The sequence below is a fragment of the Mugil cephalus genome, chromosome 11, assembly GCF_022458985.1.
Source record: "Mugil cephalus isolate CIBA_MC_2020 chromosome 11, CIBA_Mcephalus_1.1, whole genome shotgun sequence".
NCBI classification, from domain to species: domain Eukaryota; kingdom Metazoa; phylum Chordata; class Actinopteri; order Mugiliformes; family Mugilidae; genus Mugil; species Mugil cephalus.
The window spans coordinates 11,594,428-11,621,203 of record NC_061780.1 but is presented as its reverse complement, the minus strand read 5'-3'; the positions used below and the strand labels follow the sequence as shown (position 1 = coordinate 11,621,203).

The 26,776-nt window shown below is 42.2% G+C and overlaps 5 protein-coding genes across 23 annotated transcripts in view; 2 read left to right on the top strand and 3 right to left on the bottom strand.

Moving 5' to 3' along the window:
• The window catches only part of LOC125015911, a 31,582-nt gene extending 15,972 nt beyond the window's left edge, over positions 1 to 15,610 (top strand). For 9 of the 18 annotated variants that reach the window (XM_047597983.1, XM_047597977.1, XM_047597981.1 and 6 more), the window contains 21 exons: positions 128 to 352; positions 437 to 661; positions 772 to 981; positions 1,075 to 1,299; positions 1,396 to 1,560; positions 1,654 to 1,914; positions 2,111 to 2,275; positions 2,369 to 2,608; positions 2,692 to 2,862; positions 3,021 to 3,233; positions 3,354 to 3,527; positions 4,111 to 4,316; positions 5,108 to 5,176; positions 5,339 to 5,383; positions 6,023 to 6,085; positions 7,412 to 7,591; positions 11,065 to 11,454; positions 11,973 to 12,095; positions 12,314 to 12,433; positions 12,525 to 12,605; positions 13,823 to 15,610. In XM_047597983.1, coding sequence (XP_047453939.1) covers positions 128 to 352; positions 437 to 661; positions 772 to 981; positions 1,075 to 1,299; positions 1,396 to 1,560; positions 1,654 to 1,914; positions 2,111 to 2,275; positions 2,369 to 2,608; positions 2,692 to 2,862; positions 3,021 to 3,233; positions 3,354 to 3,527; positions 4,111 to 4,316; positions 5,108 to 5,176; positions 5,339 to 5,383; positions 6,023 to 6,085; positions 7,412 to 7,591; positions 11,065 to 11,454; positions 11,973 to 12,095; positions 12,314 to 12,433; positions 12,525 to 12,605; positions 13,823 to 13,852 — 3,581 coding nt within the window. In that variant the 3' untranslated portion in view covers positions 13,853 to 15,610. Of the gene's footprint in view, positions 1 to 127; positions 353 to 436; positions 662 to 771; positions 982 to 1,074; positions 1,300 to 1,395; positions 1,561 to 1,653; positions 1,915 to 2,110; positions 2,276 to 2,368; positions 2,609 to 2,691; positions 2,863 to 3,020; positions 3,234 to 3,353; positions 3,528 to 4,110; positions 4,317 to 5,107; positions 5,177 to 5,338; positions 5,384 to 6,022; positions 6,086 to 7,411; positions 7,592 to 9,532; positions 10,321 to 11,064; positions 11,455 to 11,972; positions 12,096 to 12,313; positions 12,434 to 12,524; positions 12,606 to 13,822 lie in introns of those variants that run through there. The other 9 variants (XM_047597986.1, XM_047597973.1, XM_047597985.1 and 6 more) reach the window with 9 other exon arrangements.
• An 89-nt stretch (positions 15,611 to 15,699) lies between these two features.
• LOC125015918 (casein kinase II subunit beta) lies at positions 15,700 to 19,624 on the bottom strand. Of its 2 annotated transcripts, none has more exons than XM_047597997.1 (7): positions 19,485 to 19,624; positions 18,699 to 18,774; positions 17,457 to 17,559; positions 17,246 to 17,361; positions 17,088 to 17,163; positions 16,785 to 16,974; positions 15,700 to 16,582 (listed from the first exon to the last, which is right to left on the bottom strand). In XM_047597997.1, the coding sequence occupies exons 2-7, from the start codon at positions 18,768 to 18,770 to the stop codon at positions 16,492 to 16,494; spliced, it is 648 nt and encodes a 215-aa protein (XP_047453953.1). In that variant the 5' UTR covers positions 18,771 to 18,774; positions 19,485 to 19,624; the 3' UTR covers positions 15,700 to 16,491. The 2 variants fall into 2 exon arrangements, with proteins under 2 accessions (XP_047453953.1, XP_047453954.1); XM_047597998.1 differs by having other exon boundaries at positions 18,699 to 18,771; positions 19,485 to 19,600.
• Positions 19,625 to 19,647: 23 nt separating this feature from the next.
• On the bottom strand, positions 19,648 to 21,343 carry LOC125015919 (allograft inflammatory factor 1-like). Its single transcript, XM_047597999.1, has 6 exons — positions 21,195 to 21,343; positions 20,981 to 21,042; positions 20,761 to 20,827; positions 20,631 to 20,672; positions 20,338 to 20,503; positions 19,648 to 20,064 (listed from the first exon to the last, which is right to left on the bottom strand). Exons 1-6 carry the CDS (start codon positions 21,211 to 21,213, stop codon positions 19,977 to 19,979), a joined length of 444 nt encoding a protein of 147 aa, XP_047453955.1. The 5' UTR covers positions 21,214 to 21,343; the 3' UTR covers positions 19,648 to 19,976.
• A 1,060-nt stretch (positions 21,344 to 22,403) lies between these two features.
• On the top strand, positions 22,404 to 24,495 carry LOC125016449. The gene is made up of 8 exons (XM_047598947.1): positions 22,404 to 22,519; positions 22,697 to 23,017; positions 23,097 to 23,363; positions 23,462 to 23,512; positions 23,649 to 23,834; positions 23,913 to 23,966; positions 24,045 to 24,101; positions 24,195 to 24,495. The coding sequence occupies exons 1-8, from the start codon at positions 22,456 to 22,458 to the stop codon at positions 24,203 to 24,205; spliced, it is 1,011 nt and encodes a 336-aa protein (XP_047454903.1). The 5' UTR covers positions 22,404 to 22,455; the 3' UTR covers positions 24,206 to 24,495.
• Positions 24,403 to 26,664, bottom strand: LOC125016448. The gene is made up of 8 exons (XM_047598946.1): positions 26,523 to 26,664; positions 26,048 to 26,329; positions 25,689 to 25,964; positions 25,337 to 25,609; positions 24,993 to 25,253; positions 24,765 to 24,872; positions 24,657 to 24,682; positions 24,403 to 24,571 (listed from the first exon to the last, which is right to left on the bottom strand). Exons 1-8 carry the CDS (start codon positions 26,593 to 26,595, stop codon positions 24,461 to 24,463), a joined length of 1,410 nt encoding a protein of 469 aa, XP_047454902.1. The 5' UTR covers positions 26,596 to 26,664; the 3' UTR covers positions 24,403 to 24,460.
• Between the last annotated feature and the right edge of the window lie 112 nt (positions 26,665 to 26,776).

Below are 26,776 nucleotides of genomic sequence, written 5' to 3'. Positions count from 1 at the left end.
GGAATTGTGTATTTGCCAGCTGTCGTAATGATAGTAGTCGGATATCGTTTCTTGTAAGTTTTGCCCTGCTTCTCTCAACGATGAGATACCGTGTTCACACATCCTGAGTCTTTCCTCTCGTAACTAGCTGCCGTGGAACGTGCTCAGGTGGACGAGTATTTCACCTCAAAGGCTGAGGTTGCAACCGCTGAGGAGAAAACTGAGATAGTATTAGAGGGGGAGGCGGGAATGAGAGAAGAGAAAGCGCTGCGTCTACCAGAGACCCCACAACAGCGGACCCCAGCAGAAAGGGTCGACGACTGGTTTGAGTTGCTGGACGTCGTTCGCAGAGAAGCGCCTTACGTGCCAGCAGGTACTGCTCAAACGCCGTGCTCGTGCTTTACTTTGCTTGTAAAAAAAGGAGTGCCTAAGATTTTCTCCTGATATTGCTTATCAGTTATATCGAAGGGAGGAGCCCAGATGGATGAAGGGGATTTTGTCTCGGTGGTTAGAACTGCAGAAGTCAAAGAGATTAGAGAAGCTGTGGTCGAAGAGAGAAAGGCGGAAGATCCGGTGAAACAACTGCAAAAAGAAGTCGTACGACAGCCGGTGACAGAGAGAGACGATGACTGGTTTGTGTTCTGGGATGTTCTTCCCAGGGAAACTTCATATATACCACCAGGTATTGGCTAAAATGCCTTCACAGCTTTATCAAAGCAAGCGGCCACTCTCATTCTTAACGCCCCTGTAGTGTCAACGTGAGTCTCTTAAATGATTTTTTTCTCGTCTTAGTTGTTACTGCAGAGCGTGTCAAAGTGTCTCCAGAACAACGTGTCTCTCTTATTGCCGATGAGCCGAGAGAAACGAGAGTGGAGGTTTTAGTCGAAGACACTGAGGTGAAACAAATGCAGAGCGCCGGTCAAGTAAAAGCGCGGACTGCGAGAGAGATAGAAGACGACTGGTTTATTCTGATGGACAGACAACAGACCGTTGTGCCTCCAGGTACTGCCTGCAAAGCCCGTTCCTTACATCAAAACTTCCATGTTTACGCCTCTGTGCGTCTTACAGTTCTCCCTTCGTTCTCTTTGTCGGTAGTTGCCCCGACTGTGTATGAGCAGGTGGTTCACAAAGAAAGCATTTCTACTGTGACCGAAGTAACAGAATCCAGGAGGGAGGTCGTAGTCGAAGAGAAAAAATACGAGAAGACACCAGCGCAAATGATTCCCGAGCAGAAAAAATTGCAGCCATCGAGGGAGAGGGATGATGATTGGTTTGTGCTGCTGGATGTTGTTTCCAGAGAGCCTTCCTTTGTGCCTCCAGGTACACGCCGCCTTCAGATGTCTTTATTTCCCCATCACCGCATTACCGGATAGATTGCAGTGGCCACAGATGCATTGTACCGATTTTGTTTTTCAGTTTCTCAGACTAAAATCTATCCAGACGTTCCGACTGAAGTAAAGCGTACTGAGCAAAGGTTTTATCAAACCGCTGTTGAGCAGACTAGTCCTCAGACCTCAGCGCTGATTACCCAGAGAGACGATGACTGGAAAAAGGCTGAAAAGGCAGAGGTTGTACCAACAGGTAATTAATATGCGTTTGCACCGAGTCAGAATTCACTCTGAAATTATATAGTTTAAGATACTCACCCTTTGCCATTTGTTACATTTGGATCAGTCCTGGCTCCTTTGACTCCAGTTACTCAAGTAACTGATGTGAAGAAGACACTTGAGGCTGAGGTGACAACCACTGAGACTGAGGTGACAACCACTGAGACTAGAACATGGAAGAAGGTAATTAGTGTGGAGAGCAGGCAAGAGACGACACGTCTTTCTGAAGTAAGGCCGAGCCAAATTGTGCGTCAGTTGGAGAGAGAAGGCGGAGATGATTGGTTTGTCCTATTCGACGTCATCCGGGAAAAGCCCGTCACAAGACCAGGTAGCGTTCATTGTCCGAGGCTTTGCATACATTGTGCCAGAAAAAAAAATAAAATATCAGCAACAGTTTTATGCACCTTTATGTTTTGATGTTAGCTGCTGTGGTTGAGCGTGTTATCGATGTGGTGGTGCCCACCGAGCCCAAACCAGATAGATTGCAGTGGCCACAGATGCATTGTACCGATTTTGTTTTTCAGTTTCTCAGACTAAAATCTATCCAGACGTTACGACTGAAGTAAAGCGTACTGAGCAAAGGTTTTATCAGACCGCTGTTGAGCAGACTAGTCCTCAGACCTCAGCGCTGATTACCCAGAGAGACGATGACTGGAAAAAGGCTGAAAAGGCAGAGGTTGTACCAACAGGTAATTAATATGCGTTCGCACCGAGTCAGAATTCACTCTGAAACGATATAGTTTAAGATACTCACCCTTTGCCATTTGTTACATTTGGATCAGTCCTGGCTCCTTTGACTCCAGTTACTCAAGTAACTGATGTGAAGAAGACACTTGAGACTGAGGTGACAACCACTGAGGCTAGAACATGGAAGAAGGTAATTAGTGTGGAGAGCAGGCAAGAGACGACACGTCTTTCTGAAGTAAGGCCGAGCCAAATTGTGCGTCAGTTGGAGAGAGAAGGCGGAGATGATTGGTTTGTCCTATTCGACGTCATCCGGGAAAAGCCCGTCACAAGACCAGGTAGCGTTCATTGCCCTTCATTGTGCCAGAAAAAAAATAAAATATCAGCAACAGTTTTATGCACCTTTATGTTTTGATGTTAGCTGCCGTGGTTGAGCGTGTTGTCGATGTGGTGGTGCCCACTGAGCCCAAACCAGTTCTCGCCATGGAGGACTTGAGGCCGGCTGTGGAGAAGGTGGAGATTAGAACATCGCAGTCGAGAAAAGTGGACGATGACTGGTTTGTGCTGGCAGATGTTGCAGCAAAAGCACCAGGTATTCCGCTGTTTTGTGTCATGATTGTATCTGTTGCACATTTCACCTTGTACACTTAAGCTAGGAGCACAGTACAAAATATGAACGTGCGGTGGTACAAGATGCTTTTTCTTGTTGCTCCCAATGCAACTTTCATTCTTGTGTTCGCTCTGTGTCAGTGGCTGCAGATGATCGTGTCCGTATGTATCCTGAAGTAAGACCAGCTAAAGAATTTGCAGCCGTAGAGCAGACAGCGCAGCAGAGGGTTACTATAGTGGAGAGGACATGGCAGCAGCAGGAAGTGGTGCAGCAGAAACCACGGCCTCCAGCAGTAAGGCAGGTGGAAGACGATTGGTTTGTTCTTCTGGATGTGGCCACTAAGAAGAAAACAGGTATAATCTTAGTCCAGATTTTCATTATTTTACTCCTGTTCCCATACTTGTATTTATATTTGAATAGAAGCCATTCTTTTATATCAACAACAATAATACCTGGTTCTGTATTTGTGTTAGTCACTCTCCCTGAGCGCATCCAGCTCCCAGCGGAGGTCAAAGTTTCAGCTTCTGTGGCCCCAGCAAAGAGACCACAGTTTGAGAAACGGATCCTGGAGGAAAGACGTCCACTCACGCGTACACATGAAAGTGATGATTGGTTTGTTCTTCTAGATTCTGATCGCAAAGAGTCAGGTATTTTATTTTGTTTTTCAGCTCACTTGTGTTCATGCTATTTTTTTTTTTGGCTTCATGAAACGCTTACTAACATCTGCAGCTAGTTTGCAGGATGCGTTCACAAGAGAACGTGGCTTCACCATTATTCAGCGGCCTCGGGCTGCACTGTGGTTTGCAGACTGACTGCTTTCTTAGCATTTCACCGGTTCAGCTCCATTGAGCTTCTCAGCTTTTTCCAGCCTTAACTTCATCCGCTGCTGCTGGATCGAGAACTAACGCGCGTTTTTACTTTCGCTGCATTTTTGTGGACATTTGCTTTTGGCTGACGTCACGTTCGGACGTGTGCTTGTCTTTTCAAAAGAGGAAAAAAAAAGAGGTACAGTATAACCTTTGCAGCATTTGCGTTGATCTGACTGCGTCTTGGCTGAATACTGTAAGTATGACGTCGTCGCGTACGCTTTTGTGCGTTATTTTATTTTTTCTATACGTTTGCCGTTTGCAGCTTCAAGGTGCATTTGACCAACTAGTGTTTAAAGTCCAGTGTGTAATCCTGTCCCTACAAAACACTTTGTCCTAAAGCGTATTTTTTCGTTTTGTCCAGTTGTGAGCACACAGAGAGGTGCGCGTCCTGTCAGTGCTCCCGTCTTCTCCCAAGCTGCCCTGGTGGAGGCGGGGATCCCCATGGCTCCTCTGGAACAGCCTCAGACCTCCACCCCGATCAAGACCAGCCGCCAGGAGGAGAGGAAGCTGGCGGTCACCGTGGAGGCAGTGGAGCACTCAAAAATCGAGGCAGTGGCTGAAGTCAAGGTATTCAGCTGGTCTCTCTTCCCATTTACCTATTTATTTATTTTTTCCTAGCTTGTGAAGTAATTTCAACTGAGGTCTAATGTGCGAGATTATACATCAATCAGCCACAACATTATGGACACCGAGAAGTGACACCTATTATCTTATTGTCGTGGCACAATGTGTTAGACAACAAGTACACATTTTGTCCTCAGTGTTGATGTGTTAGAAAAAAAAAAAGAATTTGAGCGATTCTGACGGGGGGTACATTGTGAAGGCGAGACCATAGGTCTTCAAGAGGGGGTCCGAGACCCCTAGAGGCTCTGCAGAGGTACTGCAGGAGGCAGGGTTGCAAAATCTTTGGTTGATTAGACATTTATATATATTTACATTTTTTTTTAATACACATTAACATGAATCCAACATATTTTAGTTTTCACAGAGCGACCCCTGTCAATCTAAGCCTCCTGTACACAGTAGGCCCCGCCCCTATCGCTGCTGAGCCAATCACGAGGCTGCATATTACACGCTGACTCTGTCAGGTTCCCCGCAATTGGCCGAGAGCCTGTTCAGTCCCCAGGTTTGAGGAACACAACAAAACATAGTATTAGGCAGGTGCGCATAATGTTATGGCTGATCCCTACGTATGTTAAAAATATAACGGGGTGTTCGAAAGTTCAAAAGATCATTAATGACGTGTCCTTGCTTGGGTTTTGTGGTCAGTAAATAGTTTTTGTATAAAGATGCTACAGTAGCGAGCAGACTTTGCTCCGTGTGTCTGAGTGTGATCTGTGCCTCTCTTGCTGCTGTAGCCAGCAGCGTGGAGGGACCAGAGAGAAGTAGACTCTTCACTGATATCCACCGTCAATGGGGACATTCAGGTTGGTCACAGACACAGGCCTGTTGCATGTCATCACTCAGAAGACATGTTTTTTTTTTGTTTTGTTTTGGTTATTTTTTTCCGGCATGGCTGAGACCTGAGGGTCGAGGCCCGCCGAGCACAGGATGCTAACGCGTGTCCATCTCTCCTCTGTGTGTGGTAGCACAAGTCTGAGGTGACGAGCGTGGAGGGGGTGAAAATGCGAAAGGTCAGACTCTTAGCAGCGCTAACGTAGCCGTGCCTCCACCTCCATTCTGACGAGACTCACGAGACTAATCTCACCCTCTCCTCATGTTGTGCTTCCATACGGCTAGGTGTAAAATGAAAGCTACATCAGGTCCGATGCACAAGCAGTAAATTACAAGGGGTAGAAAATATTACTAACAGATAGAATAGGCAGACAGCGAGTAACTAGAATCCTTTTACCCCGGTGTGACGAGACTGTGAATATGTTTTACACATTAGGAAAAGTCAGTCGTTTCTTTTCATTGCTTGCTTGTTGTAATTACTTGAATGCACACATGCATGAATGTAGATTAAAAGCACTTTACTAAAAAGGGGCATGATAACTCACATGTTTGTCACTCCATCAATGTTTTTTTTTTTAATATGTATAGTAGTAGTCTCATCAGTCCTCCAGAGCTCTGTGTTCTTTTACTTTGCTACTATAGTGCAGATTTTGCCCTCGTAGTCACTTACAGTTTTGCATGCACCCCTCACAGCTCCTTTCGTCTGTCGTATTAATACCTCAATGAACTTCATCGTGTGCATGTTTGAGGTGTGGCGGTGCATATGGAAACTGAAACCCAAACCCACACTCTTCTTTTGTTCTTTTCATTTTTCACAGAAAAGAGCTAAGAAAATTGAGGGTGACTCAATTTATATCAGACATAGCCTTTTAATGTTGGAGGTTTGTATTCCGTCCGGGGACGTCGGTCTCCGGCTGCATTTTCTTGCTCTTTGGCGCACTGGCTGCTCTTTAATGTCACGCTTGCATGCGGCATGATTCACAGTTTTTCGCGTCGGCACATCGGCCGTAGGTCACATGACTAATGTGTGTGTGTGTGTGTGTGTGTGTGTGTGTGTGGCAACTTCACTCTAATCCAGATGATTCAGGAGAGTGCTGTTGAATTTAAATAAATAAATAATAATAAAAAAATAAAGAATAAAGAAACTTGTTGCGCACCACATTGTCCTTTAAACTGATCATCAGCCCTGTGTTTACGATTGATTTAAACGAAAATACCAGAAAACGTCCTTTTGAGTTTTTCTACTTTTTGTTAGCGACAGCGATAACAAGCAGCTCAGTTTTCCACATAGCGCTCATTTATTCTAGATCATCAGTATTCTCCTGTCCCTGCTTCTGCTCTGTCTACTTCATTTTTCTACTTGTCAGTAATGCATCGCATCCTCTCAACAATCATGCAAATAAAGTAGAAATAAGATTCAAGGTAATTATACATCTCTGCTGTGTTGTGTATGAAATAACAGACGTTTGGAGAAACGCTCATCAAGTCGCTCTTAACCCCCAACAGTGGACTGTCTGACATGCTTTTGCAGGACAGCTGTAAAGATGGACTTGATGCTAAGCGTTTGCCAAAAATCGATGCTTCTACTGTCGCTTTTGTTCATTTACCCTTTAAATGAACAGGTTTTCCGTTCATACCGACGCTTCATCTTCGGCGACTTGCTCCATGTCTGCTGTCACCTCCTGTCCCGCTCTTTTGGTTTGCAGCCTGTTTCACCGCGAGGCTGATGCTGTGAAATGGATCATTAATGCTGCGCTCTATAGATTATAGCTTCCTCCCCCCCCAGGGCTCAGAATAACCCCAAATCACGGCTCCTCTCAGCCTTTTGCTTTTACAAACTTAAGACCTGCTCTCACAAAATCAGCTTGTCAAGGTTAATTTGCATTCTGGGAAAAAAAGAGAATCTGTGGAGAGACCACGCAGTTTGAACGTCTAGCTTTTTATAATTTACGCTCCCTTAGAATTACCTGCCATCCCTGCTTCTGCTTGTTTATTTAATCAGCAGCACAAATTGCACAGACACTTCGGAAAAGCTACATAATCTGACTATTTTCTTTCTTTCTTTTTTTTTATTCTCTCCCGTTTGTTAATCCCAATATATCCTTCAACTTCCTTTCCCCCTTCCTATCCAACTTATTTTTATTTTTGGTCCACTATGGCGCCCCCACCCCCCCTCCCCTTTCTCCTCTCGGCTTTCCTCGGTGTAGGAGTTCGATAAGCCTCAGGAGGACCTGCTCAGGCACCACGCCAGCATCAGCGAGCTGAAGAGGAACTTTATGGAATCTGTCCCGGAGCCCAGGCCGAGCGAGTGGGACAAGCGTCTGTCCACGCACTCTCCATTCCGCACCCTGGGTATCAATGGTCAGCCACTGCCCAGCGCAGACGGGGTAAGTAGCCTCCCGCAGAAACCAGAAACGGGCGGAAATTGTAATTAAGATAATCGGTTCCTGAAGTAGATGGCGCCACTAACAAGGGGCGGTGAACAGATTTGATACGGGATAGAGTGAATTTGAATGTTGATTCTTTTTAAAGTGATGAATATGTGTAAGTTGTCAGAGGAGGGGCTCAGGCTCTCCCAGCTGTCGTGTCGAGCGTTGTGCGTGCATGTGCAGCCCTGTTCAAGGCATGTGGTATGCGACACATGCATGTGTATGAAGAATGATGCTGGACTTGTTGAACGGGCCCCGTGCTTCAGTCCTTTCACCTCAAAGGCTGACGCGGGCCGAGGCATCTTTTGGACGGGCCGGTCCGCTCTCTGAGAACTCGCTTGGTTGCAGATGTCATCTGCGGTGGATGCCTCTGAACCCCCGACGTGTTTGTGTTGCATGACCGGCAGACCTGACTTCAGGGGGAAAAAAAAAACCCCACTGCATGACTCGAAGATGACTCACTTTTGTGAAGTTTTGCACGTTCCGACACATGGCAGATTGACATTTCCCCCTTTCTCCCATTTCTGACCCTCCTTCATTGTGAAACTGCTTTCTTTCTGCTTTGTTTTTTCCTTTGCTCACTTTCTTTTTCGTGCTGCTTTCAACTTCTGCTTGGCTGCTTCTTTCTCCAAGCCTCGGTTGTTTTTCTATGAAGAGACAAGACCTCATTCACAGTTGTATCAGCAATTACAAATGACTTTTACGTTAGGAGACTAACACATCCCAGCGCATCGTACTGCACTCAAAGCTAAACAAACGGATAGCTTACACTGAGGAAATGAAAGAGAACACGGGTACAAAGTGTTTCATGCAGACAGTCATGATATGACTGTATAGCATTTAGTATTAACTCTGAGCCAGACTAAATATGTATTGGAAAAAGAAGTGAGACTGGATGGTAAATGTCAAAACTAATGAATAAATCATTGTTAGCTAGTTGTCCTGGTAACATCTATACTGACATAGTGAATCCTTATCACAGTTATTGGCGATGAGTAGTTTTCACCACCACTTAACAAATTCTCAAATCATTGTTAACTTCCTTCCATCTATATGAAAATGAATTGCACAGTTTCAGATAGTAACCCTTACCCTTTTTTTTTTATCTCAAATATATTTAAAATGGATCCCATTTTAATTATGATTCTGCAAATGTGGATGACTTTCTGTCTTTTCCGTACAGATTTATGGAATGCATGTTAAAATGCATGTCACATTTCTACGGAGGAGTATTAGGGCCACCCATTAGAAAAAAATGGAGGATGTAGATTTTCTTTTCCTCATGCACTTCGAGAAAAAAAAATTGGAAATTTTGAGAAAAAAGTCAAAATACATCGTCATAAGGTGGACCTTTAAACCGGCAGTACCATATAGTAATTGGGGCTTAATTAATAATTAATATTAAGAATTTAAAATTGTAGTGCGATTATTTTCTCAGTTATATTGCCGATATATAATATTGGACTGTTACATGTCACCAGTGGCGTGGATGTTGTCACACACTGTTGCCTTGTCCACTGAGGGAGGGACGTAAACTCCAAGCCTCAGGAGTGGTCCCTATCCGCCCAGAGACTCACAAAGCTGGGACTTTTGACTTTTTTCTCAAAATGCGTGATTTAAAAAAAAAAAAAAATCTACCTCCTCTAATGTTTTTTCTCATGTGTGGCCCTAATACTCGTCCATACATTTCCATGTTCTGGACAACAGCAACAACAACAAAAAAAAAAAAAAATGCCATGAAAATGACAAAAATCTATATTTCTTTGTCAAAATCTAAATGCCTGAAGCAGTTTATTGCGGAAATAACAGCTTTTACCAGCTCAGTTCAATCACTGCAGACATCCTCAGAATTCCTCCCTCTCATATGTCTTCCCTCCCCCTCCTCCTCCCCCCTTTCAGTTTGCCATCCGCCTCCCGCGCGGCCCCCTGCTAGACTTCTACTCCAAACGCAGCTGAGGGGCCGTCTCGACCCTGCGGAAAACCCCACACAGGTGTGAATGTGACCCCGCGGAGACCGCGCCTAGTCCATCTAGCCATCAACCTCTAGCTTTCCTCTTCTTCCTCCTCTTCTCTCCTCTTTCGCCTCCTCTGCAACATCACTCCGACATTCTCCATCTGTCATCCTCTGCTCCACTTGAGAAGCTGCCCCCCCCTTTTTTTTTTTCCATGAACAAGACTTTGACCCCTTGTTTGCCCGCTGCGGCAAACTTTTCCTGCTTTCTCCAAAGACTGATTAGGACTGGGAACGTTTATCGAACCACGACCGTTTTGCATTTTCTGATGTTTTTTTGGACCTTAACGATGCATCAGCCAAATTTTCCTAACGTGTGACTGTTCTCTGGAGGTTTTTAATGTCTGACCGTGTCACTCTGAGCCTGTTTTTATACACATTTCTATTGTCAGTAGTTTTAGGGTAATGTCTTTAGATAGACTGACCACTGTGACTTTTTTTCTTGTACCCACACGCTAGAAAGCAGCAATATCTTGGAAATCTGTGGATATTCTCTGTGACAGTGTAGTGTTACCTGAGGAGGGGAAACCTCGAGGCAGCTCGATCGTAATACTTCTTTGTCCTGCACCAGTATTTGGCGAGGCAGTTTGTAGCAGCTGCACGAGAGTCGTTGTTGCATGACGTTTTGACAATCAACTCTGACCAAAGAATAAAAAGGCATTCCATTAATGGCTCAGATACTTGTTGTTCCTTTCGAGGGAGGAGGTTTTTGGTTTCTTTAAATTTTCAATTTTCTTTAAACTAAGTGCAAATGCGTGGCCTATCATGTTGTATTTGTCATTTGTTCAGTTTGTCTCTCTCTTTAAAAGCAGACAAAGAAAATTGATTTAGGTTTGCCATAAAAATTATATTGCTGATGATTAATACAACAAACTCAGAGAGTCCCGGAAAAGACATGGAGAGAAAAAAAAATGATGGGTTAAAAAGAAAGTAGCTTCCATCCTCTTTCCTCATATGCAGCATTTAGACTACCAATGCCAAGCACTGATCTTTGAATTTTAGCATCAAAAAATAAAAATTGTGCCTGTCCACCCAAGACCCCAAAGAAAATTGACCAAATTTTCTTTTTTTTCTTTCAGTTTCTCAAGATCTATCAAAGCTACATATTTTTAGCCTATATTTTCCCCGCTATGTCTGTTCTGTGGCTCTGTAAAATACAGCTAAACCTGCATCATGTCAAAATCGTCATATTAAGGCCATTGTGATGCTCGTGGCCTGTGAGATTTCTTTAACATGTGGAGCTTAAATACCATTCGATCACCACTCTCATATTTTAGTGATACCTCACAAAATCTATACTGTGTGTTCGTAGTTAACTTGCATGCAAACATTTCTACATTTTATGTAAATGCAGACTGTCATTGTGTCAGCAGGAAATACTTTGCCTGCCCACTTGGTGACTCTTCTATGTCTTTTTTAGAGTGTGTGCATTAGTCCCCTATGCAATGGTTCAGAAACAAAGGCTGCGCATGAAGAAACCAGACGTAATTTGGGCTTTTCAGGCATACCCGGTCCCACCGTCTGCCACAAGAGTGAGCCTGATGGCGTCCGAGCCCACGGCTCTCCTGTTGAGGAAGAGTCGTGTGATCGGGACAAGGTTGTTGTTTTTGAGACTGTCTTGGTTCCGGTCGTAGAGGTGGAAGTGGCGCAGCTGCCTCAGTCCTTTGACTCCTCCTGTAACGCTTTAGAGGAGGCCCAGGAGGAAGAAGGATCATGTGCTGGAGTGTCGGAGTGCTCCGGGAGGATAGTGGGATCTTCCCCAGCTTCCTATTTCTGGAGCGATGGTCCGCAGGTCATACGCTGTTTCCAGGTAGCCTCCTGACTCCCTCAGGGTGATGCTGATTCTTTCTCTGCTTGGTCTCTGATTGCCACACTTGCTCACTCCTTTGCAGCACTGTGACTGATCAGAACTTGTGGGTCTGTTAAGTGCGGTGTGATGAACATAACGCAGGATGCTGCAGAGGTGTTGCACAGTGGTGTGCTAAGTTCTGAACTGTGGTGACGGGTCTCTGTAACATCAGCACATTCTTCTCTGCCACAAAACGTTTACTTCACTTTTCATCATCTTTCCAACCCATTAATGGCTTGACGTTTCTTGATTTTACTATCTTTCTGGTATGCTTGGTGGTGAGAAGGGAAGTAAGAGGGTTAATCTGTTGTTTCCATAACTCCTAATCGAGACAAATTTGGTGAGAAGAAAAATCAGATCTGCACGGTGACGGCTAAAAGGGGAATGCATGGTGTGGAATAAGTGAAATAAAATGTTTGCTGTGAGGTTCAAAGTGTCTGGTTAAACAGCCACTCATGGGGCTATGCTCCCATTCACAGCCACCTCTGGTGCAGACCCAGACTGTTACCATCACAGCTGCCTCCAACTCCTTACCCAGTGGCATCTCCACAACAGAGGTCCCTATCGTCCCGACAAAGACCTTCACCTATGAGTCTTCAAAGGTAGGGGCTCCGGCATCTGCTCAGCCCAGACCTGTCTCAGCTCTAGGCTGTCGGGTTTGCATGGAGAAGATGGCAGCAGAAGATGCGAATTAAACAGGTCTGGGAGGACCAGGCCAGGGTCTCCGAACTGTGCATGAGGCAGACCTGCACCTTCCCCGTCTAAAGCTCAGCAACGTTTAAAAACGATTATTCAGCCTGTCCATCTTTCTATTTCTCAGGTGACGGTTGATGGGACAGACGAGGACAAAGATTGCACAACTGTGTCCAGTTCCAAGAGCATTACCTCAGAGACCGCCAGCGGCACTTCAGTCACCACCACTACCACTCACATCTCAAAGGTCAGCACCTCGAATCATCATCTGGTCTTTTTCAGCGTTGTATTCGTTTCCAGTGCCTGTCAAATATGTTTTTTTCTTCTTCCAATTGCAGGTTGTGAAAAGTGGATCTTCAGAGACTCGTGTGGAGAAAAGAATTGTCATAACTGCAGACTCTGACATTGACCAAGATAAGGTACAAACACCATGTACTGCACACACACCCCATACCACAGCACACTGTCTGCTCTCCTGCTCATGTTTAGATGCCATGTCTCATGTCTATACAGAAAATCTAAACATAAAAATATAAATGTAGAGGATGTGCCATTTCTTGGCTGAGAGCAAAATCGACAAATCAACAAATGGACAAAATCGTTCTGGAGAAACTCTGTCCATATATATTTTGAGGGGCGGGACTTAGCTGGATGCAAAACATCTCAAACATGCTAGCTTGTAAATGCCAGTTAGCATATTTCAACTGACTGTTTTGGCAAAAAACATCGCATATTTTACAGAATATACTTATAGTCACTCCCGAGACCATGAGTGTTATTTTAAATCCCTTCCACTCTCACCGACGGGATGGAAGATTTTGACAGGACCATATTTACATACAGTCTATGCTCCACACTCAACAAACATACCAAATTGCCAAGACAACTGCACTTAAAAGAAACAACCACACCAACATTAATTCATAGTAATTTCTGTTAGAATTTTTAGTCCACCTTTAAGCTCATGTGCTGCTTGATGAATCTACAAATTTAAAGGGCACTTTTGTTATTGAGAATAGACACTATACTGAGGACTCGCAACATATCTTTGAAGACTTTCTTCCAGTTTTCCAGTGGGAACACTCACATAGTAGCATCATCTCTAGCTAGTAGTTGGTATAGCAGCATCACAACGTTCTTATATGGCATGCAGCTACTTACAGCCCACTGCTCCAACTGTACACACTACTGTGTGAACAAATGGATGGTATGGATAACTTAAATCCATGAGGTATCTATAAGGGAATCATATATTTATTATTTTATTTAGATATATGTTTAATGAAGCCTGGAGTGCTCCATTTTTGTGGGCTATTGTTTACACAAATGTCTCGTAGACTAAAGCAGAACAAGATTCTTGTGCTGAGAAAGCACATTTACTTCAGTAAAGTTAAAAAAAAAAAAAAAAAAAAAAAGAACTTCAAAACCAAAGTTCCTCAATGTAAACGCATGAAAAAAGCGGAAGTGAGAAAACATTCATGAGGTCTAAAGCACCTATTCCTTTCATTTCTCTCGCTTCTAGCAATACGCAGTAATTATAAAATGTCTGCTTTGGGGTGTTATGTGTTGCATGACTAACTCCACCTAATTTAGATTACTGTTTTGAATAATACAAATCTTCACGTCTGTCTTGCAGGAGAAACACGGTGGAGCATCAGCATTGTAACCGAATTATGACCTTCCCCAGTTCCTTTGACTCTTCCACCTGCTGCACTCAACACACAGTGACCAGCTCTGTCTACGCGCACATATCCCTATAAGTAATATCTCATAAATCTGCACCTAAAATGTTTGACGACTGAGTAGATAAGTCTTAGATCCTCTTTGTTGTGTTCAGTTGAGCTGTTCTTCGTAGGTAGGGCCGCACAGTGCTCAGATTTCAAATGCTTCCATGATCCTGGTGTTGTAAAACATTAGTCAACACATTTTTAATTGGTTGAAAACCAGCATTTTCAGTTGAACAATCTGTTAGGTTTGCTTTCAAATTGCTTTTATTTTCCTAGTGGCTTTTTACATCGTGGATTTTCTATGCACATTTACTGTTTCCATTCTAGTTTAGACACCATTATCAGCATTTACTCCCTTGGTGCTGCTCGGGGAACGTTAAGACTACATTCAAGGGACCTTTTTATTTTATGGGTTGTTTACTTGTCTATTTAATTCAGGAGAGGCATTTAAAAAGAAAAAGAAAAAAAACGTAAAATATTACATACCTCACATTGATACGTGAACAAACATATTCTGTGCTCAAACTTGAACAGTTTGTTTGGCTTTGTTCACTGCTCAGGTACAGAAAACGAAAACGTGAGTCGTTTCCTCCCCCAACCAGCCATGAACCAGTAGCCTACACATTCTTGTAAAGTTTGGATTAAAAATTTTATCTATTTTGAAATATTCCTATATTTTCGAGAAGCAACGCTTTTTATAGTATTTGTACAAAAATTTGAGGTTTTTAAGTTATTCATTTCCATCTGCTCATTAATTGGTCGGTGTACCGTTTACTGAATTTCGAGGTCTCCGTTCAAGACCCGTCTTGCCCGACGCCCTGGATCATTCTTATTCGTTTCCTCTCGTAGTCCACCAAGTTTATCAAACTCTTCACAGTTTTACATATGACAGCGGAGTGCTTCCCTCAGCCCTGTGTTTTGTTCAGTATCATAGGAATCAGAATTGCTTTGAACATATTTGGTTGATGAAAAGTTTTACAAGCTTTGGTCTGTTTATCTCAGGTTTTGATATTCTTTGTAAGACTACAGACCTCCTTATGATTGTAAGAGGAATGTCCATGTATGTATATCCATCTCTATTGTAAATGTACATTTATGTTCAGTCAAGTGAGGTCAATAAAATATAAAAGCTTGTCTGTCACAATAACCACACGTGTACGAGATGAAGGCAGCTGCCCCGGTATGTGTGGCTTTTCTCACAGGAGCACAAGTTGTCTTTAATTTTTTTTTTTATTATTATTATTATTATTTCATGTTCTACTATACAGTAATTTATTTGTAAAGTAGGAACTGTTTCATGTGATTTGATGTACTGTGATGTTTCAACACGAGCTGGTTTTCCAGGCTTCCACTAGAGATGTCACAATGTTAAATATTGCATCATCAACCAAGTTTGTAAAGCCTTTTTACCACATAGTTTAAGTAGGTTGCTCCCTCACTTGCCGTTTTCCTGTACTTTTCCTTAGAGAAGAAAATATACGGATCCCTTTTAGGTAGCATGTTTGTTAGCAAACTTTTTTTTTTTTAACCCAAAAAGAAGCCATTGGTATCGTAGCTACATGGACAACAATTCTCTTCTGCTTGAAAAAGTAGCATTTCACATTAAGGAGAAATAGTTTTTAGATCATGGAAAATATTGTTGCTTTGTGACTTATCCCTGTCTTTTTAAGAAAAAATAAAATACGCATTACTTTGCATTTTTGGGGAGCTTGTCTTTGTGTCCAAAATATTGACAATATTATTTTATTATATTTTTATATAAGAAAAAAAAGAAATGAAACACTGATAAGAAATAAATATTTAATTCCATTCACCATAGTTGATCAACACCAAACCAAATTAACAGGGGAGGAAAAGCATTACATCTAGATTGTCACCCCTCTAGACTGAGATACCATAATGTAAAACATATCTAGTACAAATACAGAAATATCTGGAAAATACTGTTACAGCGGCCTGGACAAGAACATACCACTGCATTTCAAGAAAACTGAATATAAATAGGATTTAAATCAAACATAGGTCCATTTTTAAGCTAGCTTCTGACTTTCTTTCCCTAATTTGGTTTTTACTTGTTCTTGAAAATAGCACCGGATCACATATTGCTAAAGCAAAAATCTTAGCACCTTCCAACATCTGTTCTTCAGCACTGTTTAATACCACGTGACACGATTTAACTGCCGTAAGACTTGACTGTATCGATAAGGCAAACTTGTCCGGGGGCTGGTGGCAAGGTTTCCTCCTGTTACATTCAACCGCCTGCAATTAGGCCACAAAGCAAACTGTAGGCTTGGTCATCGCCAAGTTAAAGTCACTTTTCTGGTTAAGGGAAACGACCCTCAAATGGACTGACATCATTTAAGGTTGAATACTGCCTCAGGATGTGGAATAATAACGCGTTTAACAGGTTAGAGACTACGTAGCTCAACTCTAAGTGTCGCACTGAATGAGAGGAAATGGCTGAACCTGAATGTCTATCAACACAGAGGTGAGTTTGGAGAACTAACTGTACAGGGATTTATTAAGAATCACTTCAAACAAAGTCTTTTGAGTCCACTGTCTTTGTCAAAGCTGATTTCTAACGGATCGTCTTGACTGGACTCTTGAAACTTGATGCGGCCTGAAGCTGGAGTTGATAAGCCATTGGGTGAATTTTAAAACCATATAACCTGGAAATAAAAACATAAAGAAATAAAAATTGTGAAAACACAATCACTGCCTGGGCAAATAACCGATCGAAATGGGCATCATAAAGTAATTTTAATCTATTTAAATGTAAACATGTTGAACAGTTAACTCTGTTCCTCTAAACTCTGCTTAACACGCTAAACGAGTACGGTTATACCAACGATAGACAATGTGAGAACAAACCTTGGCACAAACTGGTTGGCTGGTCGCTTTGGACGATACTCTGGGTGCACCATGAACAGCATGTGAGGGAACCCCGTGCCGAAATAGGCCCCATCGGTGTGGTGGTGCCTGGACGATTTAGGGGTGTACACGTCCATACACTTTGGGCAATAGAGCTTCACCATTGCTTCTCCTGGGATGTCTGACAAACCTACATCACACAGGAGAGACGTGATTCAGGAGAGTTTCCTCATAGCAAAGGTCAAAGGTGCTGCACAGTTCCTTCATCCGTCTGATGGAAAGGTTAAAGAAAGTCTCTCTTACCGATAGGAAGCATTGGCTGATTCTCGCAATAGACTCTGGGGCAATAGCCAAAATCCCCTTGTTGATACTTTTCCAGCTACGAAAAAACAACAAATTTAGAAATCACTCTTGATGCTCTTGTCACGGGGCATGTCAGACTCTGGTGTTACTACGCCTACCATCTGTGCAATGCCTCTGTTTGTGAGGATGTAACGTGCGTGAATGAGCCCGTAGAGCATTTCTGCTGCCTGCTCTATCAGGTCGCTCTGGTTCGGGTTATCCTCCAGCTCCTCGTCTGTTGGGAAAGTGATTCAGGCGGTTAAATCATTACCACTGATTTTAACGAATTTCACCTGCAATCTGCGAATTCGTACAGCGAGACAATCTCACCTGGCTCCAGGTCAAGAATCATGTCCAGGGCCTGGCGATAGTGAGGCACCTGCTCATTCAACCCTGTCAGGTTAAACTTGTCCTGTATGTAGTCCTCGTCGACCTATAGCACAGCAGCGTGAGATGATCAATGTCTATTAATAGCATTAATTACTGTTGCAGCAGCACATTGCTACAACGCACTGATGTGGAAGCGTTACGCAAGAGCTTAACAGGATTAGTTATGTGCTGCCAGTGAGTAAAGCAAGGAGTTAATATTAGAGCTGGATTGTGTGAGTGCCAACGTTTCCAACGAACCAGTATGTTACACTCTGATGCCAAACAATTCTTGTGTGTGTGTTTTTTTTTTTTTATTATTGGTGTTTTTTCTTCCAGTTCTGTTAATGTGCTTTTTCAGGGAGGATGGCCTGATTAGTAGCAAACAGCAATTAATTATGTGCCTTAATTTACCATAAAGTCCACTCTGGTACTGAATAATTAACAGATTACATGGGGAGCATACAAAAGTGTATTTATTTGTAATTCATATATCATCATCGTTTGTTTTTGTTGGATCAACACATTTTGGCTGCCACCTCGCATTAGCTGCGTTTCCATTACCTGTAGAAATGCACAACACTTAAATATTGCAATAATGAACTGGTAATGGACACGGCTACATTTCAAAAAAACGCTTTTACCCTCTCATGATGTTGTTTTTCGGGGGTATCGATATAAAAGTTTATCGCTAAAGTGCAGTGGGGACACTTTTTTTTTTTTTTTTTTGCATTTCCCCATCAGCAGCATCACCAGAGATGACACAGGGGGTCATGTGACCAGGTCATTCTAAGTGCATCTTCCTCAAAGTGAAGTCTTGCGAGATGCAAATTTAAGAGAATTACAGCTCATTTGCAAAAGACCTTTCAATGGAAACATGTACAACTTATTCTGATGGACGGTGTCATTGTGTTTGAAATGTATTGATAGATTTCATATTAAAACATGTTATTATAAGAAAATTAGACAACTGAATAAAAAAAGAAGTTGAATCTTCATCATGTGAGCTTGTGACTATCGATCAACTGATTCATTGTCTTTATGCACACAAATGGAAAAAAAAATCAAGTGGTGTAGTGTTCAATGAGTGAGTCAAATCAGTTATCAAGCGTTAAACTCTATGCGTGTAGAAGCTCTTCATCCTGGTTATAGTTCATGTCCTGTAAACAGACAGGGGGATAGAAGGCTTCAAGCTGGGAGACTAACCTCACAGAAGAACTCATTGCCTCTGAGTCCACAGAACCAGGATATCCAGGACACTTCTTCTGAGCTGCTCATCCTGCTGCTCATGCAAAAACCAACACAGAAGAGAGCCGCGGTGAATCATTATTCCACGTCATTCAGACAGACGTGGACACATGAGATTTAACAAAAAAATGCATCTATGTCTGTGTGTACACAGTCTGAGCTCTACCTGCATTAACCCCTGACTACAAGGTACCCTGCAGTAGGGTGACCAGACGTCCCCCATTTCTGGGGACAGTCCCCGTTTTGGATGACCAATCCCCCGGATAAAGCTGTCCCCGAAAATGTCCCCGAATTTAGCGTTTTATGAATGAGAATTTAAAAAAATGTTGCACGCAAACTAGAACAATGGTTATTACGGTAGTCGGACAGGAAGCGGCAGTGAGCATGTTGCGCGCAGATTACAACTATTACGGTAGTCGGTGGCGTTGCTACTGACATTACTGACATGGCAGATTAAATATGAATAAATACGTCAAAGATAAATGAGACCGTAATTGTCCCTGTTTCTTCATTTCATCTTGATAACATTCATTTAAAAAAAAATAAATAAAAATAAAATCTCCGAGCTGCAAATGTCCCCGGATTTCATTGCAGAAATCTGTTAACCTTAGCTTGCAGGCTAACGGCCGTCTACGTAAAACACAGGTACCGTGGAAATGAACAATTATGGCGACAACATAACTAGAAAGCACTACTTTCGCCTCTGCGTATATTACTGTCAACACAGCAAGTCGTTTTACTCACCCTCCTCTATATTAATTTACACATGAACTCGTAGTCTCTCACTACTTTGCGTCCACTTCCTGGATTACCGTACGTGTTCCGGTCACGCAGGTTTTCCCAAAATAAGGTGCAACGTGAGGAGTGACCCTACCGCAGTCAGAGAAAATAGAGAGCAATATATTGATCGAGTTAAAAAACCTCGTATTTTATTAAGAGCAGGGGCACGACACAACTTTATTTCACTTTTCAGTTCTTCCACAAATTTTTGCCCACGTTTAACAGGATCCGTGATTGTGTCCACAGCCTAGTGATGTTGGCATCTTTGGACTCACATGAGCACTGACTGATGTATGTTTTGCCTTCATTTCATATAGACTGCGTTACTTCGTAAACATTACACATTGCATAATATCTTGACATTTGGGATGAATTTCAAGGCATTGTCATATCAAAAATATAAAAAAAAATAAGAGGCACAGTAACAGGAATGTTCAGCTGGGATGGAGCAACTTTTCAGGGCAGGTCTGAAAAGGTTTTGCGAGACGGTGGTCCAACAGCTTTCTGCTCCTGTTCCTTACCCATGCCTTCAAACATCAAGATCCTGAAATGCAGAATATTCTGTTAGAAGCTTTACAAAACGGTTATTGTTATAGATTATATTATAGATCAGTTTATTAATCTTTAGTAGTCTTTTTTAAGCCAGTACAGTTAGTTTTCACGTTTTAATTTATATACTATTTCATCTTAAGGCCTAAATAAACAAAACATAAATCAATTTTAGGAATTTAGTAACTTAATCCCCCTTTAACCTTAATTTGTCTGTGACCCAACTTCAAGGTCTGCATCTGCGAAGCAGTCAGCGTTTAATACTCACAGCTTTAGAATTGCGTTTCTTTTTCCCAGCATCATGTTCAGGAAGTCATTGTAGCTGATAGTGTCTTTCGATGTCCCTCCTGTCACTTCTGACATCATCTTTTTCAGCTCCAGGTGAGTCTTTGTCAACCCAAGTTTTTCCAGCATCCGTTTTAACCCCATCATGTCTACAATAAGTAAATAAATAAATAAAATACTGTTCACGTAACCTTTGAGTGCAAGATGTTTTTAACAAGACAATACTGAAAGCAAAAGCTGCTTGCTGTTACTGAAAGTACTTTGGGGAAGTTTTACCTATGTCTCCTTTGTCATTGAGGTCAAACTCCATGTACTTCTCTGCAATGCAAGCAGATATAACATCATTTGAAAGTTTCTGAGTGCGGATAAAATAATTAAGTTTGTTAGCAGAGCACTGAATACTCACGTTTAAACATTTCAAGCTTTTGGGCCAGGTCTTCCTCCTCCGCATACTTAGTATCTGTGAGAAAAGCCTGAGAATCGGATGAATTTAATGGTTAGTCAGAGGAAGGGCCCACATATTATCATGAGCCTCACCAGAGTGTGAAACTCGTGTGAAAACCTGTCTTCACTGTCACCAGATGACTTTGCCTGAAGATATCAGTTTTCAACATTCAAAAACTCACCTCATTGATAGAGTTCAGTTTTTCTTCTTGTTGAGACTTTAGAATACCAAATGCTTTACCGCCTATGAGAAACCAGAAATAAACCATGACCATAAATACACCGAAATATTACAAAACTCATCAGTCTTATCAATTTAATCACTTCTCATTCAATAAGCTCTAACGCAGCATTCATAGAAGAATTAAAAAAAAAGTAAAAAAATGGCAAACTAACCTTGAGCACTGCTGTCCATTCTGGTGAAGAGAAGAGAAAATAAAATGAGCAGCCCTACACCGATGGTTAAAAGTTATGGTGGCGTTTCTGTAAATCGCCCCAGAAGAGGAAGTGAAGTGACAAAGTTTCAGCTAGTACTGTCGAGTTCCTCCATGGTATTTAAGGTCGTGGTAAACTGAGGTCAACTGCATTATGAAAATAGCAACATTCACAGTACGTCAGAATTTTACCACACACAGTAAGAAAAGGCATTGCTCAGTGAGAGGCGTTTGCATGCAGGCTGCCTGCCTTGTAAAGGCCAGCTTTAGCTCATTCACACTGATGACTTTAGCCCATGTGCAAATGTTGTACTTTTTGGCCAGTTTAAAAACGTGCATTGAGGAAGGAAGACTGTTGCTGCCAGGAGAACTAGGTTTTTTAAAACAATGCACATTAGCCCGCAGGAAAATAGTTTGCACAGAAGACATATTTATTATTTAGAGTTTTTTCACCGAGGCTTTCTTTTTGAAAGATGCCTGGTGCATGTAGAAAAGACAGGACTTGCTCAACTTTGCTTAATAGTGGCAAACAAGAGGTGTTACTAAGATTTTCCACCCACATTCACCTTAACCCTCCTATTATCCTTGGGGTCAATTTGAACCCAATTAATGTTCATCATTCAAAAAATAACTGTAGAGGGAAGGTCAACTCACTGGTAGCAAGGGGATATTTATGTAGTCAACAAATAAACAAAGTGCCTGACACAAAAACTTGGTCAACACGTTTATGTAAATCATTTTCTTGAGGGTAAAATGTGCTAGTAATATCTGAGGATAATAGGAGGGTTAAATAAATAACTTGGCCATAAAAAGTGTGTCTGGTGGTCATGTTGATGTAATATTTGCTCTTGCCACACGGTGGCACTGTTGATCACATTATCTATCTTTTTTCATCTTTGCGTCAATATTTAATTTTGGCACTGCTAAGATGAATGTTGTTTGTTGTTTATATTGGGAAGGTATCTTTATAAACCTCTCTTGGCTTCCAACCTCTCCAGCACAACGTTTAACTTTATTATTACTCCTATGTTTTGTATGTAAAATGTGCAAATAAAACAATACAATACAATCTAATAAACAGAAAACTGCGGCAGTTTCAGGTAGTTTCAAGTTGAGACTTCTGTCTGCCTCAAGGAACTGAGAGTAGGTGGAGACAAACAAAATCCAAGAAGAGAATAATCACTTGTTTCTCTTACCTCTTAACTTGAAGCGATTCACGGACCATGGCAGAGTTTTATGTTCAATTTCTCAGTTTAATTCTGTTCATAGTCGCATCACAATGCAGAGGTGAGTAAGTACCGGGACCTTTGTTTTGTTTAATCTGTGTTCAACATATTATAGTCAAATTGCATATGTAGTACATACCAGTTGTGGCTGTAAATTTAACTTTAGAAGACCCAAACATCCACCCCACAGCATGTGCCTCTTCCACTAGTTATATCTTGCATTGTTGCTGTTTTAAAGCTGACTCAACGGTGACTGAGACCGTGTCAACGTTTAAAGAAGAGGATGTAACTCTCTCGTGCTTCAATAAAAGTCAGACAGAACCAGGCCAAAGAATCAGATGGATGAGGTATGACGCAGATGCTGAAAAGCCGAGGGATATCTTTGTGTGGCCTAAGAAAGCCCAGGATGGACCGCAATTAAATGAGAGGGTTGATGGAAATGGACAAGGGCAACTCTTTCTGAGAGAAATACAAATGTCTGACGACGGGCTGTATAAATGTGAAGTCTGGGAAGGATGGGATGTCCTTCTGGTCAAAGAAGTATCACTGAAAGTAAAAGGTAAAGCTTTTCATTTATTTATTTATTCATTCATTCATATTACACATACACCTCACTCTTGTATTGCATGATCTCTCAGCTTGCAAAGTCCTCCAAACGGTGAAGGCAGTACCCGGCACAGATGTGAAGCTCAGCCTCCCGGTGAACATAACATCCAGAGCCTTCAACATATCCTGGGGAATGGTGAAAGGAGACAAGGCCGTACCCATCGAGTCCGAAAGGATTGAAATTAATGGCACATCACTGGCAATCCGGTCTGTGGTTGACGGCGACGGTGGCTGGTATAGATGTAGCTGCGTGATCAGACAAACTCAGCGTTGCTTTGATATCAATGTGCTTGTCCAAGGTCAGACTTTTCACTTTTACTTGTTTTTGTTAGTTTTATCTCCATCATCACATGATCACGAGCATAACTCATCTGTACTTTCCCTAATAAAATGAAAGGCTTCACTACGGCCACAACAGTTCCTGTTAGTCCAAGAACAACTCATCAAGGTCAGTTTTTTTTTGTGTGTGTGTGTGTGTGTGTGTGTGTGTGTGTGTGTGTGTGTGTGTTAAACACGTTGAATCAACAGTTTGTTGACTGTTGTGTTGAAATGACTTAAATTTTCTTCCTGTCTTTCTCCGACAGTCGGTGGGACTGAATTTACACACAGGAAGGAAGAGAGCAGTGAATCTTTGACCACAATTATCACTTCAGTCAGTGTGGGCATCCTGCTAATTTGTTCACTGGTAGGATCATACATTTACCACAGACGTCGCACCCGCAGACGTTGCTCCCACAGGCGCACACGGCAAATCGGGATGCGCCCTACAGGTCTGATGTGTCTTGAAGCTCTTTCAGCTACATCGTGTAAGTTGTTGATCACAGCTGACATATTTTCCCGTTAATCAGGCCCTGCGGACTCCATGGACGGCTACGAGGCAGTGGCTCTTCCACACACGCAAGGTGAGTTATTTTACCACATTCCTCTTCAGGCTCAGCTGTCGTAAAGATATATCACGGCGGATATTTTGTCTCTCGCAGGTTCAAACCACCACATCAACAGTTTATACCAAACCGAGGATGAAAACTTGTGCACTTGTGAGTAACACTGCTATCGTAAAGTCACTGCACAATCATACAGTAATCTGTGTCACAAGTAATCAAAAAAAACTATTTTCTTCTTTATTGCAGTCCAGTATTAGTCATGTACAGTCTGCTTAAGGCAAGAAGATTTTCCTCGTAAAATTCAAAAACTTGGTCTCTAACCTGGATCTTTTTCAAGAAAATGCAATTCATGAATTCAAAAATGTAATTTATAAGAAAGTGTAATAGACAACTTTTGTTCTGCATATATGTAATCATTTATTTTATTCAAATTAATTATTGTCTCATACACAGCTTCATGTCAAGAAAAATCTTTAATTAATAATAATAACAATAAATCTCTGTTGTTCAATCTAGTTTACAGCCTGTAATAAATCATACAAAGCTGTGGTTTCTCTATTGACTGGTCCTTGCTCTTGTAGTTCCTCATTATTCACCTCTTGAATGACGTCGTAAACATGAGTCTGTGAAGAAGAACACAAACATTAACGCGCTGGTTCTTACTGGGCTTGACACAAATCAGAAGTAAGATGTCACGTTTCCACTTACCATTCCAATACTGGCCTCATCAGTCTCTGCAAACAGAGAAGTATGAAAGTCATATCTGGCAAAGTTTTTTATTTAACTTGTGAAACATCCTCAACAAGGATTCAGTACCTGCATCCCTGTTGTGCTTCCTCTTATGTATGTAAGTGCAGAGTCCTCCAGCCACCGCGCACACCAGGAGGCTTATGAGAAGGCCTACCCAAGCACTTGTCTGCAGAGCTGGGGACCGAGCATGGGTTTAATATTCTCTAACTTTACTCAGATATGAAGGTGCATTTAGTCTCATCTGCGGGTTGCATTCATGAGAAGAGGCGACATTTTAAATGTTCGTATACATACAATGAACAGAGCCCCACTTCTTCGATGCTACCCGGGCCCCCTCTCTGTGCACGGAGCAGGTGAGTTCGTCTGATCTCGTTGACCGAACTGGGACACGTAGCTCCTTTATCAGGGTGTTGTTGACACTCATCAGTTCACTCTGCCGGCCTTTTTGGTCACTTCCAGACCAAGTCAAGGTGAAGTCACTTTCACATTGTTTAGCACAGGTAAGCAGACATGTCAAGGTGAGATTTTGTTCTCCTGGTCCAGGCTCTGCAATCACTGTAAATACATATGAGTAGTTTAATAGGCCTGACATCACACCTTTTTTTTTCAAGCGGTTTTCTCTTTTTTTTAACTCTTACCGTCGAGGGTGTGCAGTCGGACTGTATTGAGCACTATGCTACGCTCACCAGCAGACTCTGAGCACTCGTAGTCTCCGGCATGCACAGAACTCACCTCACCGATGAGCAGCTTTGAGTCTTTGTTCACATTAAATGCCTTTGTTTGGCTTTGTTCTTTTAGTGGCTTCCCCCACATAGCCCACACTGGGGTGCCTCGTGGCCCAAGAAGGGAAGTTGTGCTGCAAGTGAGTGACACTGACTCACCCACAGCAGCAAAGACTTCCTCAATGCCACCTACAGAAAACCGAAGCACCGGTTACTCATTGTACAACATCAAATCACATGCTTAATTTGACGCAAGCTTATTTTATACCTTCTACTGTTGTTGTGTAACTGGTGGTGGCTTTGACTTCATCTTTCTGGGTTAGATGGCATTTCCATTTTCTGTGATGGTCCGTCGGTTTTTTAGTGATGAACAGTTTAGAGAAGCACTCGTTTTCAACTCTAAATCTACTCCCATTTATCGGTGTGTCGTCTTCAGCACTCCATTTTATGTGTGTCCCATCATTTTTGCTACAGATGCTTCCTTTAAAAGTATTGAGGAAACAGTGAAGCTCTATCAGGTCCTTAGAGCTTTTGCTCTCGGAAACTGGTGAGTGAAAAAACAAAGTGACGGCTGTGACTTTCTGATTAACTCCAAAATGGCATGAGGAACTAAGACTACTCACGTACTTTCAAGAAGCTGAAGGGAAACATTTGAGTTGAGAGATCCACTTTGACAAGAGTAAAACCACGTGTCATTGAGATCCAGGTGAGTGATCTCCAGAGAGCAGTCCTTTAAGAGGCGGTGCCTGTGGCCACTTGGAGCTATCACTCTCCCAGCCTTCACCACCTCAGAAACAAATCCAAACCTTTCCTCCATGAGCCAGTTGATGGAGGAGCAGGATTTAATAGAAGGTATGCCACATGGTAAAGTAACACTATCTCCTTGTAAGGCAAACATCCGCAAATGATCTGTTAGAGAAGATATGAAAAGATGAATTAAACCCACCACGTCACTCATCATATTTTAGCAAAGCAAAAATTTCTGTATCTAAGATAAGTATTTTTTAACAGTGCCCAGCTAGTTCTCTTTCAAATCCATCCATTAATATTCCACAGCTTTCTGCAGGTGTTATTTGTGTTGTATATGTTTTCATAACCTTACCGGTTGAATGCAGTTCAGGTGTCGCCTGGGTAAGAGAGAAAAGCCAGAAGCCTAACAATGAAAGGGAAGCCATCCTTCACTCCAGAGATGTCTTCCTGCAGATGCTTATTTCTAAAGAAGCGACCATAAACATGCTTTAAGGAAATGACAAGCTCTCAGGAAATGATGAGACATCTCATATTGAGTTTAAGACCATCCCATAAGAGGAAACTTGAAAAGGTTATGCAATTTTGTGCAGCTTTGGGCTCTCTAAG

Coding starts and splice junctions, on each gene's coding strand:
- LOC125015919 (XM_047597999.1), bottom strand. Junction 20,673..20,760: donor AAAGCTTGAAATGTTTAAAC/GTGAGTATTCAG, acceptor CTTGCATTGCAG/AGAAGTACATGGAGTTTGAC. Junction 20,065..20,337: donor AGAAACGCAATTCTAAAGCT/GTGAGTATTAAA, acceptor TCTGCATTTCAG/GATCTTGATGTTTGAAGGCA.
- LOC125016449 (XM_047598947.1), top strand. CDS start 22,456: ATGGCAGAGTTTTATGTTCAATTTCTCAGTTTAATTCTGTTCATAGTC. Junction 23,018..23,096: donor AGTATCACTGAAAGTAAAAG/GTAAAGCTTTTC, acceptor ATGATCTCTCAG/CTTGCAAAGTCCTCCAAACG. Junction 23,967..24,044: donor GGCTCTTCCACACACGCAAG/GTGAGTTATTTT, acceptor TGTCTCTCGCAG/GTTCAAACCACCACATCAAC.
- LOC125016448 (XM_047598946.1), bottom strand. CDS start 26,595: ATGGCTTCCCTTTCATTGTTAGGCTTCTGGCTTTTCTCTCTTACCCAG. Junction 25,965..26,047: donor TTCCCTTCAGCTTCTTGAAA/GTACGTGAGTAG, acceptor TTCACTCACCAG/TTTCCGAGAGCAAAAGCTCT. Junction 25,610..25,688: donor TTACACAACAACAGTAGAAG/GTATAAAATAAG, acceptor GGTTTTCTGTAG/GTGGCATTGAGGAAGTCTTT.
- LOC125015918 (XM_047597997.1), bottom strand. CDS start 18,770: ATGAGCAGCTCAGAAGAAGTGTCCTGGATATCCTGGTTCTGTGGACTC. Junction 17,362..17,456: donor GATTCTTGACCTGGAGCCAG/GTGAGATTGTCT, acceptor CTTTCCCAACAG/ACGAGGAGCTGGAGGATAAC. Junction 17,164..17,245: donor ACAGAGGCATTGCACAGATG/GTAGGCGTAGTA, acceptor GTTTTTTCGTAG/CTGGAAAAGTATCAACAAGG.